The following is a 13,356-nucleotide window of genomic DNA, read 5'->3' on the forward strand; positions in this document are numbered from 1 at the left end:
CAAACATGCAGTTCTGGCTCAAAATTTTTCATTTTCACAAGGAATGAAGGAGACAAAGCACCCCAAAATCTGTGCCCCAATTTCTCCCGAGTACGGCAATGCCTCACATGTGACCAAAAAATACCAGTTGGGTGCATGGCAGGACTCAGAAGGGAAGGAGTGATTTTTGGATTTTGCAGCAAAGATTTTGGTGGAATGAATGGTGGGTGCTATGTTGCATTAGCAAGACTCCCAAAGCACCAATACAGTGGAACCCCCCCACAAGTCACCCCATTTTGCAAAGTACACCCCTCAGGGAATTCATCTAGGGGTATAGTGTACATTTCAAACCCCCAGGGGTTTCACCAATTTTGGTACAACTGGGATGTGAAAATGGAAAATTACATTTTTTTACACAAACATGCAGTTCTGGCTCAAAATTTTTCATTTTCACAAGGAATGAAGGAGACAAAGCACCCCAAAATCTGTGCCCCAATTTCTCCCGAGTACGGCAATGCCTCACATGTGACCAAAAAATACCAGTTGGGTGCATGGCAGGACTCAGAAGGGAAGGAGTGATTTTTGGATTTTGCAGCAAAGATTTTGGTGGAATGAATGGTGGGTGCTATGTTGCATTAGCAAGACTCCCAAAGCACCAATACAGTGGAACCCCCCCACAAGTCACCCCATTTTGCAAAGTACACCCCTCAGGGAATTCATCTAGGGGTATAGTGTACATTTCAAACCCCCAGGGGTTTCACCAATTTTGGTACAACTGGGATGTGAAAATGGAAAATTACATTTTTTTACACAAACATGCAGTTCTGGCTCAAAATTTTTCATTTTCACAAGGAATGAAGGAGACAAAGCACCCCAAAATCTGTGCCCCAATTTCTCCCGAGTACGGCAATGCCTCACATGTGACCAAAAAATACCAGTTGGGTGCATGGCAGGACTCAGAAGGGAAGGAGTGATTTTTGGATTTTGCAGCACAGATTCTGGTGGAATGAATGGTGGGTGCTATGTTGCACCAATACAGTGGAACCCCCCCACAAGTCACCCCATTTTGCAAAGTACACCCCTCAGGGAATTCATCTAGGGGTATAGTGTACATTTCAAACCCCCAGGGGTTTCACCAATTTTGGTACAACTGGGATGTGAAAATGGAAAATTACATTTTTTTACACAAACATGCAGTTCTGGCTCAAAATTTTTCATTTTCACAAGGAATGAAGGAGACAAAGCACCCCAAAATCTGTGCCCCAATTTCTCCCGAGTACGGCAATGCCTCACATGTGACCAAAAAATACCAGTTGGGTGCATGGCAGGACTCAGAAGGGAAGGAGTGATTTTTGGATTTTGCAGCAAAGATTTTGGTGGAATGAATGGTGGGTGCTATGTTGCATTAGCAAGACTCCCAAAGCACCAATACAGTGGAACCCCCCCACAAGTCACCCCATTTTGCAAAGTACACCCCTCAGGGAATTCATCTAGGGGTATAGTGTACATTTCAAACCCCCAGGGGTTTCACCAATTTTGGTACAACTGGGATGTGAAAATGGAAAATTACATTTTTTTACACAAACATGCAGTTCTGGCTCAAAATTTTTCATTTTCACAAGGAATGAAGGAGACAAAGCACCCCAAAATCTGTGCCCCAATTTCTCCCGAGTACGGCAATGCCTCACATGTGACCAAAAAATACCAGTTGGGTGCATGGCAGGACTTAGAAGGGAAGGAGTGATTTTTGGATTTTGCAGCTCAGATTCTGGTGGAATTTTGGTGGGTGCTATGTCGCATTAGCAAGACCCCCCAAGCACCAATACAGTGGAACCCCCCCACAAGTGACCCCATTTTGCAAACTACACCCCTCAGGGAATTCATCTAGGGGTATAGTGTACATTTCAAACCCCCAGGGGTTTCACCAATTTTGGTACAACTGGGATGTGAAAATGGAAAATTACATTTTTTTACACAAACATGCAGTTCTGGCTCAAAATTTTTCATTTTCACAAGGAATGAAGGAGACAAAGCACCCCAAAATCTGTGCCCCAATTTCTCCCGAGTACGGCAATGCCTCACATGTGACCAAAAAATACCAGTTGGGTGCATGGCAGGACTCAGAAGGGAAGGAGTGATTTTTGGATTTTGCAGCACAGATTTTGGTGGAATGAATGGTGGGTGCTATGTTGCATTACCAATACAGTGGAACCCCCCCACAAGTGACCCCATTTTGCAAACTACACCCCTCAGGGAATTCATCTAGGGGTATAGTGTACATTTCAAACCCCCAGGGGTTTCATCAATTTTGGTACAACTGGGCAGTGAAAATGAAAAAAATACATTTTTTTACACTAAAATGTACTTCTGGCTCAAAATTTTTCATTTTCACAAGGAATGAAGGAGACAAAGCACCCCAAAATCTGTGCCCCCATTTCTCCAGAGTACGGCAATGCCTCACATGTGACCAAAAAATACCAGTTGGGTGCATGGCAGGACTCAGAAGGGAAGGAGTGATTTTTGGATTTTGCAGCACAGATTTTGGTGGAATGAATGGTGGGTGCTATGTTGCATTACCAATACAGTGGAACCCCCCCACAAGTGACCCCATTTTGCAAACTACACCCCTCAGGGAATTCATCTAGGGGTATAGTGTACATTTCAAACCCCCAGGGGTTTCATCAATTTTGGTACAACTGGGCAGTGAAAATGAAAAAAATACATTTTTTTACACTAAAATGTACTTCTGGCTCAAAATTTTTCATTTTCACAAGGAATGAAGGAGACAAAGCACCCCAAAATCTGTGCCCCCATTTCTCCAGAGTACGGCAATGCCTCACATGTGACCAAAAAATACCAGTTGGGTGCATGGCAGGACTCAGAAGGGAAGGAGTGATTTTTGGATTTTGCAGCACAGATTTTGGTGGAATGAATGGTGGGTGCTATGTTGCATTACCAATACAGTGGAACCCCCCCACAAGTGACCCCATTTTGCAAACTACACCCCTCAGGGAATTCATCTAGGGGTATAGTGTACATTTCAAACCCCCAGGGGTTTCATCAATTTTGGTACAACTGGGCAGTGAAAATGAAAAAAATACATTTTTTTACACAAAAATGTACTTCTGGCTCAAAATTTTTCATTTTCACAAGGAATGAAGGAGACAAAGCACCCCAAAATCTGTGCCCCAATTTCTCCAGAGTACGGCAATGCCTCACATGTGACCAAAAAATACCAGTTGGGTGCATGGCAGGACTCAGAAGGGAAGGAGTGATTTTTGGTTTTTGCAGCTCAGATTCTGGTGGAATGAATGGTGGGTGCTATGTGGCATTAGCAAGACCCCCGAAGCACGGTGAAATGATGAACCTAATAATCCATGGATGTGTGGTATATTTTGAAACACTCCTTTATACATAGGCCGGGTTTGTCGGGGCAAGTTTCACAGTGGAAAATAGTTTCCTTTCTTATTCCCTTTTTATAGCAAACTTTGCACCTTTTTTGTGTCCTGCCCTTTCTTGCAGTGGAGGGGATTTCGTTGGGAAAATGCTGCCCTGGTACAATACGGGGGCCAGTACTAGAAGTACTGGGGCCCTCTGCCTGCTGATTCCCAAATGTTAGGCTCTTTATGACTTCCTCTTGAAAGTGCATAAATGTCCCCCTCTGGCCGGTAGAACGGAATAGCACGTAAGCGTTATACAGTGCCATCTGGATGATATACACGGCCAGCTTCTTGTACCAGATATTTGTTTTCCGCAGGGCACTGTACGGCTTCAGTACCTGATCTGAAAGATCCACTCCGCCCATGTACTTATTGTAATCTAGGATACAATTTGGTTTTGAGGTGTGGGTACTGGTACCTCGTACAGGGATGGAGGTGGTACTGTCTCCATGAATTGTTGTCAGTATAAGGACATCCCTCTTGTCCTTATATTTGACCAACAACATATTTTCGGTGCATATTCCCCTGCTTTCACCCCTTCTCATTACTTGGGCAATGTGCGTTTTGGGGAGGCCTCTTTGGTTCTTGCGCACAGTACCGCAAGCTGCTGTACCTCTTGAACCAAGGGCCTTAAACAGGGGGATGCTGGTGTAAAAGTTATCCACATAGAGGTGATAACCCTTATCCAGGAAGGGGTGCATTAAATCCCAGACAATTTTTCCACTAACACCTACGAGGGAGGGGGGGCATTCTGGTGGTTCAATTCTTGAATCCTTCCCTTCATATACCCTAAACTTGTGGGTGTACCCTGTGGTGCTTTCACACAGCTTATACATTTTTATGCCATACCTTGCCCTCTTACTGGGAAGGTACTGGCGGAATTTAACCCTTCCTTTAAAATGTATAAGGGACTCGTCGATACTAATACATTTATCAGAGATGTATAGCTCTGCAAATTTGGCACTGAAATGATCAATGACCGGCCTGACTTTGAATAGCCTGTCAAAGGTGGGATCATCTCTGGGTGGGCACTGTGCATTATCGGTGTAATGTATAAATTTATGGATTGCCTCAAAACGAGCCCGGGGCATGGCCATACGGTGAAATGGGGTGCTGTACAGAACATCTGTACTCCAATATTGCCTAATTTGTGGCTTTTTTACTATGCCCATATGTAACACCAGACCCCAAAACGTCATCATCTCTACTGCATCTACAGGGGTCCACCTAGCAAATGATGACGTGGGGTTTTGAGCAATAAACTGCTGGGCATATAAATTAGTTTGGTCCACCATTAAATTTATAAAATCATCAGAGAAAAATAATTTGAAAAAGTCAATTTCTCTGAGACCTGTTGAATCAAATTGGATTCCTGGGATGGCCAAAAACTCAGGAACCTGGGGCTCAAAATTGTCTGGTGGTGGGGTCCATACGAGATCAATTATTGGGGGGGGGGGGGGTCTCAGCTGCTCTACGGGGGCGTCTTTGAGGGGGTCCCTCATCATCAGAGGAGGAAGAGGAGCTTAAGACAAATCCTTCAAATTCCCCGCTTGCCTCACTGGCTGTGTCAGAGTCAGAGGCAAGCATGGCATATGCCTCCTCCACCGAATACATTCTCCTGGATGACTGGGACGACATTTGGGATGACATTTGGGATGCCATTTATATTTTTGTGTTACTGGTAGTGAAATGTTTCAACACGTGTATAGTGTAGGGGGGGGTACAAACTTTATTTCAACCCGGGGGGTATGTAGTGTGTAGTGCAGAAAAAAAAAATACAAAAAAAAAAAAATGGAAGGGTTCAAAAAAAAAAAAAAATGGAAGGGGTTAAAAAAAAAAAAAAATGGAAGGGGTTAAAAAAAAAATGGAAGGGGTTAAAAAAAAAATGGAAGGGGTTAAAAAAAAAAAAATGGAAGGGGTTAAAAAAAAAAAAGGTCCTGCGCCAAAAATTGAGCACAGATGTTGGTCAGTAACGTCCGTCACTGAACAGCGCTCAAAGGCAACAGGAATTTGATCCAAAAAAAAAAAAAATAGATCAACCCTGTGCCGAAAAAGCTGATCAGTGATGTACGTCACTGATCAGCGCACAGTGGCCACAGGACACACACAAAATCACAGTGTGTGTAAAAAAAAAAATGTAAAAAAGACCCCACAGCACTCACAAAAAAATAAAAAAAGGTGATCAGTGATGCGACACTGATTACCAGTGAGGGGCAGCAGGTGTACAACCTTTGGTGGTACTGACAGGTATATATAAAAAAAAAAACCTCTGTACCCCCAAAAAGTTGCTGATCACCTCAGATATAGTGATCAGCACAAAAGGCGGGGGCAGCAGACACAAAATTTAGCACTCTCTATCACTCTCTGTCACTATCTCTCTATCTCTCACTATCTATCACTCTATGACACTGCAGCAGCAGCACTGACAGGTATATCTATATATATAAAAAAAAACCTGCGCCCCCAAAAAGTTGCTGATCAGTTAATTTATACTGATCAGCACAAAAGGGGGGGCAGCAGTCAGTTATATAAAAATATATAGCACAATCTGTCACTATCTCTCTATCTCTCTCTCTCTATCTCTCTCTATCTCTCTCTATCTATCTATAGCTCTATCACACTGCAGCAGCACAAAATATAGCACTAGGCCTCTCTATCTCTCTCTATCTCTCTCTATCTCTTTCAGTTATATAAAAAATATATAGCACAATCTGTCACTATCTCTCTCTCTATCTCTCTCTCTCTATCTCTCTCTATCTCTCTCTATCTCTCTATCTATAGCTCTATCACACTGCAGCAGCACAAAATATAGCACTAGGCCTCTCTATCTCTCTCTATCTCTCTCTATCTCTCTCTCTCTAACTCTCTCTCTATCTAATAAATCGCAGCAGCACAAGATGTCACAGGATGTCACAAGATGTCACAATCATAAGCAATATCAATGATCAGGTAAGTATTTTGGATGGGTTCTGGTCAGTATAGGCGGCAGCTGGGCACGGTGACCGCACTGCACGCTATTCCAGACCGGAATGGCGTCTGCAGTGCAGTCACCGTTAGTTTAAACCCCCCTCCATGGCTGTGATTGGTCCGTCGGTCCGACGAACCAATCACGGCCTTTGGGGGCGGGAGGGGTGAGGTGGGGTGACACCAGTGTCACCCTTACACCCCGCGGTGATTGGTGCTGTACTTTACAGCACCAATCACCTCCGATCCCGTGTCACCGGCGAACGTTATTCGCCGGTGACACAGAAAACGCTGTGAATGGCTGTTCACAATGAACAGCCAATCACAGCGATCGCCGACGGGGGGGCGGCATCGCACGGACATGTCTGCTGTCAGGGACAGCAGACATCGTCCCTCTGTCACTGCGTCTCTAGACGCAGTGACAGTTTTAAGCCATGACGTATATATACGTCAACGGTCGGGAAGTACTTCCCGGCCATGACGTATATATACGTCAAATGTCGTGAAGGGGTTAAACATCTACATTCAAAAGTAATACCAGATTAGACATGTATTAACCTGCAGTACAAAGTATATTATCTATATCATTATCTGCCCATGCGGATTGTATTATGTCGGAATGTCGACTAGACAATTTAAAGAACGCATGGCCATGCACAGGTCAGCCATTAAGGCTAAACTGGCAGACAAGCCCATGGACCAACCTGTAGCATCCCACTTCAAGAAATGTGGTCAAGACCTCTCTTCATTACGATACTGCACATGGCGGTGGACCATGTCCCTCCTCTCACTCGAGGCGGTGATCGACAAAAGATATTATTAAACTCGAAGCTAACTAGATCTTCCGACTGGTGACAGTTTCCCCTAATGGATTGAATTAACTCATCACATGGAATGCGTTGCTCTAGCACAATGGTTCTCAAACTGTGGGTCCTGACCCCAAGTGGGTCTCGACCTTGTCAGCATGGGGTCGCAACTCCATGTTGCTGACCATCAGGTGGATGACTTCAAGGAGTTTGAAAATCTGTTGAATTGTCTGTTACTTCAGAGACTCCTCACATCATTGTGTGCCTCCACAATGCTGCCATGTATGTGCTGTCTGCTGACTACACATGTTCTGACCTTCTGCAGTAACTTTGCTGGGGTCCTGTAATTATTTTTATTGTCTGATGGGGTCCCAGAGCAAAATAGTTTGAGGACTCCTGCTCTAGCACAACAAAGTGTTAAAGCATACAGATCGATATTAATTTTATGCTTGGTTCCTCTAATGTTTTCTCATCTAGAAGTCAGACTACAGTGCATTTAAATATATTCACATGCTATTGTACTGCAGACAGGTACTCCTGGTTATCTTTGAACAATGTATCTGTGCATATATTTACACGAAGCAGTGTTACGTTGCTTTTACGTGGTTTTTAATTTTAGCCACATGACACGGGAGCCCAGGCTGACTCCGGAATGCAGTTGTCTGGAAACGCAATGCCGGAAGTGCGGCTAGGGCTGATGCTGGCGTGCGGTAGTCTGGCATCGCTGGACCTGAAGTGCGTCAGATGACGACTTCCACCCGGAAGTATGGGAGACGCCGCGGACCCGGTGGAACGGCTTTCACAGGAATATAAGGTGAGATAAGTGACAGGTGGTTGTGTTTGTTACCTGAAGACGGGGGCAAGGCATCCCCGAAACGTTGTCCTATTAAAACACTTTTTGCAAAGACCCGTGAGTGCCGCGTTATGGATATCCTTCACCGGAGCCATCTGTTTCATATATATATATATATATATATATATATATATATATATACACATATATATCTCTCTCTATATATATATATATATATATATATATATACACATATACAGTATATATGTATTTAGGGTGGACAGTGAGGCTGATGGCATAGGTGGTATACACAGCCATTTGGCTCTGGCCACACCTATTGTACACAGCACTGGCCTCAGCTCCTCCCCCTCCTCTATGTATACTGTAGACCAGGGGTGGGCAATTATTTCAGCTGGGGGGCCACTTAACACTTCCAGTAAATATACGAGGGCCGCACTCCGGAAAAGGGGTTGTGGTCACTCAAAAGGGGGTGTGTCCTTAAGTGTAGTGTACTACACCATATACCCATTATGCAACACAATAGTAGACCCCTTACACTTGCCTCTTATATATTATCTCTTTACAAGTGTAACGGCCCCCATCCACTAGTGCAGTTTGGTCAGTTTTTGTCCGATTCTGAGGCATTGGGCCGAGAAATCTTATTAAAACGGCCCAAACTGCATGTGATTCTGATGCGTGGTCCCGTGCACAATGGATTGGAGCTGGAGATTGTCAGTGCTCCACCAAGGATCCATCGGATCCCGGAGCCAGGAAAAGGATCGCAAATGATACATTGTATGCAAAAGGATCAAATATGCGATCCTGACGCTGCCGGGTCAGTCAGCAGGGCATCGCATGTGAGGTACAGCATGTTATGCCTCACTGCAGTGGATGGGACCCTGAAGTTCATCCCAGTTGCTGACTGTGATGGACTTTTGCGGCCCTCCCTTAAATAATATATTAGGCTAATACTTCTCGCACACCAGCACCTCTAGCCAGCCGCCCCTCTGCGCCGGGGCCAATGGATGCATGGGCGGGAGCCCATTGATAGCCTGCTGGGCTCCCAGCTGGGGGCGAGACAGCATCCGCTGCTGCAGAGCGTGCTGCCTTCCAAGCTCTGGGGCTGCTTAGAAAGCAGGTACATTGTATAAATGACCAGTCCATACCCATGCTGCCTTTGTGCATTATAGCATGTGAGTAGTGTGCAGTGCACCCAGTATGGGCATAAGCAATGCAGGAGGTAGCTCTCCCATGCTGTGTGTTTCTGGGTGAATGATATAGAGGACACCCTGTGTGGCATGACTGTGGTGAGATTCTGCAGCGAGTACGTTACAGGGACAGACAGCAGGGCAATAAGCCCATTATGGAGACAGAGTCCAGCAGAGGGGCAATGCCTGGGGGTAGGAGGGATTGGGCCAGGCAACATGACAGGTAATGCTGCTGGCTGCTTACCTTCTCCTTCTTGCCGAGGTTGCTCTGCTCCTCGCTTTGCTGTCTCCCCCCAGTGACTGACTGCAGGGCTCCATGTGACGACGATGATGGCGGTAGCACTGCCTGATCCCCCTGCCCCCCCCCCCCCCAGCCGCGCAGTAGCAGAGCAGGGGGGGGGGGACACACGGCCGGTACTTCCTTAGTGACATCAGACGCTGGGCAACCTAGGAGGGTGCAGCCAGCGAGCAAGAGTGGATCACCGTGGCTCCTCCCCCACGCCACCCAGTGTCTGACATCACATAGGAACCCTGGCTGCCCCCGTGACTCGGCCAAGATCTCCTCAGCGGTTCCGTGAGTAAGGACTGCAGTGCTGTAGCACTATGACAAGCAGGTCAGTTGCCATAGCGCACAGGTGGAGGGCAGCGGGACAGTCTGGATTGGTTCACGGGCCATATGTTGCCCACCCCTGCTGTAGATCCACAGGTAAAGTGCATCCATTCTGTGGGTAGCATGCTGATACAGACACAGATGTAAATACATCCGGCTTTTATAGATCTAAAAAGCCAATGACCACTATTCTGTTAGTGACTATAGGAACTGCATGCATTACATTATTCATAAATGGTCCCGAAAATGCTCTCACACACACGGGCTTTGGTGATTGATGAGCGCTGATGTTATTTCCTGTTACCTAATCAGACACACTCGGGTTCTGCTCTAGAAACTATTTTGAAATGCAAATGTGATTTATTTTATTGACAGAAGATGAGCTTAGTGGCTTCCTCTGAAATATGGAATTTATTTATTGAAGGTCTATAATGAGATTTTTACTTGGGGCTTTGGCCATAATCCCCTTGTATAGGCTTTTAGTTTATGCAGATGTGGTATTTTAAAAAAGCTAGGTGCCTCATATCTGGAGTACCCATCATACTTTGCGTTCCAATAAAAATGATTTCATCCTTCAGATGACTTTGTTTGATAGGCTTATACATACCATACTGCAAACTTCCGCCCTCGTCCCTGGCCTTCCCTGCTAACGCCTCTGCCTGACAATTAGGCAGAGGCATTTGATAATCTGTGCTGTGTTTGCAGGAACCATCCATCAGGTATAATGCGGGGTGGATCGCTTATAGGAAATGTGGTTTCCCTGTAAATTTATCGAGAAGGACCTTAAGTTTGCACTTTTCGGAGCATAACTGCAATTTGCAAATTAAGGTTTAAATTAGCGATGTGCGCACACAACCTTGTTTTGGTTCTAATTCATCACCGTATTTTTGGTGCTGGCAAAACCACCCTTAAGTGTTTTGGTTTAGATTCGGATTTCGTGTGTGGTTTTCATAATTATTTATAAAATCTATAATATCAGCTAAAATCACGTAATCTTTGCAATCCAAAACTCAAATCTTGGATTTAAATTTCACACTACAGGAAGTTTCAAACCTGGACGGGTTTTGTTTCCAGATGAATTCTAGAATATTGATTTGGTGCACTCCAAATGATCATGTATCCTTTGCAGGTCTCAGCCTCTACAGCAGTGTTTTTCAACCACTGTGCCGTGGCACACTAGTGGGCCTTGAGCTGTTCTCAAGTGTGCCTCCAGATCTAGAGATGCCCAAACTAGTTTACAGCCACCACCAGTTCAACTATTATTTACTGGTCTCTTCTTTTGATGTACAGGACCAATGTATTTTATTTGTGTAACCTGTGGGGACCAGTGTGATTGTTTTTTATATGGGGGGGCAATATGTTTTTTCCTGTGGGGGCCAATGTGTTTTGCCCTGTGGGGATTTCATGGTGTGCCTTGGCAATTTTAAAACCTTATTTAGTGTGCCGCAAGTTAAAAAGGCTGAAAATCACTGCTCTACAGTATCTACCCGTCTACATGGAATACTTACTGAGAGACTGTACGCAGGTTCTAGTACCACCGGCAGTGATAGCTTTCCTTGGAGATTCAGCTTTGTTAGGTAAAAAACCTTTTCCCCAACAATCCTCTCTTTTTTCATACGACGTACTAGATATAGTCTAAAGCGCACGGCATAATTTGCAATCATTTCCGATTCTATGTGATTAAAATTGAAGGTCTCTGTGAACACCGGGCAAGGTCCCTTCTGGATGCTTGTCTTGGCTCTCTGCTTTTTCATAGGTAGCAGAACAAGATGGACCTGCCAGGAGTTACTATTCCCAGTCCTGTTGTGCGTGGGCAGGTCGCTGACAGCTGTCACTGTGACGAGGAGTTTTTGCTCTTGTGAATCATAGTCAAACGTTACATCCAATGTGCCATATTTAGCTACCGGTTCCGGATCAAAAGACTTAGGAAGCTGTGAAGATGAACCTCTGGCTGACAAATCCTACCAGAAAAAAAAAAAGAATATTGAAGTATGAATTTATTTATTCCATTAGCTTTCAGATCTTTTAGAAAATAGAAGACAATATCTATGTCTATGCATGAAAATGTCTTGTACACTGAAAATAATACAGCTGAAGAGAGCAGAATAACATAATCCAATGTATTTACATACACTTTTATCAAGATCTCAGTGACCAGAGAGCCAAACCTGGAAATAAACCTTCTTGAAATTCATATAATATGTGGTAGCATTTTTTTCCCCCTGAGTTAAGAATATGTCAAAATTGACTGTTAAATATGCCCTGAATTAGTGTTACAGCCTCGGGGCACGTTACCTCGCCTGGGAATTCGCAGCACAGAAAGAGATTGGCAATGTGCGCTGGGTACGGAAATGAGAAGTATTTGACTATTATTAAGTAAGGTCTGGGTGTGAATGTGCGCACCAAGGGCTACTTTACACTGTGCAGAGGATCCAAGAGCTGTCACACAGAGGAGGCAACTAATATACGGCACGTAGGGTCAACTTGCTGCCTGCCTGACCCCTCCCTGCCACCCACATCTCCTCACTAGTATGCAAGGAGCAGTGTACTAGAACACACCCCCTCGCATGCATCTGCAGTGGAGAGGATTCATATGATGGTCACCGACCAACAAATAATTTCTCTCCCCTTCGGAAATAGCCTAAACTGTCTTTTATTTCCACCGCAGACTGCCTAAAAGTGGGTGGGCGCTGATGGCATATGACGACAGCCGCCCGCCCGGACCATGCATCAACCCGCCTGCGTTCCCAGGAAAATACCCATCATTTTCATGTAGACGACCCGTCAATGCGAACGCCTCGGCAAGTGTGATAGGCGTCAAAGGCGTTCACACGGGGGTCTGTCCAAAGATGTTACAGTGTTATTGTTACACTGCAAATTAGATAACAGTTGAACACACCCCTCCCAAACCTGGTGCGGTATGCCGTTCCGACAGTCGGGATCCCGACAGTCACTAGCCCAACGTCGGGATCCCGACTGGCCGGACTCAGACAGCATGGCCAGCGCAATGAAGCCCCATGCTGACGGCACTGTGGCTCGCTACCTATTCTATTCTCCCTCTATTGGGGTGGTGGACCCCCACGAGGGAGAATAGCCGACGGCCGTCGGGAACCCGGCCGTCTGTGTTTTAACAGTCGGGATCCCGATGTCGGGTTAATGACTGTCGGGATACCGACTGTCGAGACCCCGCCCGGAACCCCAAAATCGACATCTCTCTGCATGTTACATCTGCCCCACCTGCAGTGCAGAATGGTTTTGCCCATACTAACAAAGCTGATTTAGGCCCATAGTCTACAGCATTATATATATATTTATTTGATTATATACTCAACAGAAAAAAAAACTGTCTTGGTGATAGCATATTTTTAATGACTTTTATTTCCAATGTGAACAGCGTTGTATAGTGAACTATTCATGCTATATGGACAATATTCCACGGCAGGAGTTGGAGGAATGCATTGGAAGCTCCCTTTGACATTTACAGAAGCTGGTGACAGAATACACATAAACCCCTGATTAAAGCATGTTTAAATCTTCCTACTGATTTAGCGCAAAC

General features: G+C 45.1%; 1 protein-coding gene across 3 annotated transcripts in view; it reads right to left on the minus strand.

The window, feature by feature from the left end:
• The window catches only part of SYT14 (synaptotagmin 14), a 165,703-nt gene that overhangs the window by 35,160 nt on the left and 117,187 nt on the right, over positions 1–13,356 (minus strand). For all 3 annotated transcript variants that reach the window (XM_083175663.1, XM_083175662.1, XM_083175664.1), the window contains exon 6: positions 11,309–11,761. In XM_083175663.1, coding sequence (XP_083031789.1) covers positions 11,309–11,761 — 453 coding nt within the window. The remainder of the gene's footprint in view (positions 1–11,308; positions 11,762–13,356) is intronic.

This window comes from Crinia signifera, chromosome 3 (assembly GCF_055691185.1).
Source record: "Crinia signifera chromosome 3, ASM5569118v1, whole genome shotgun sequence".
NCBI lineage: Eukaryota > Metazoa > Chordata > Amphibia > Anura > Myobatrachidae > Crinia > Crinia signifera.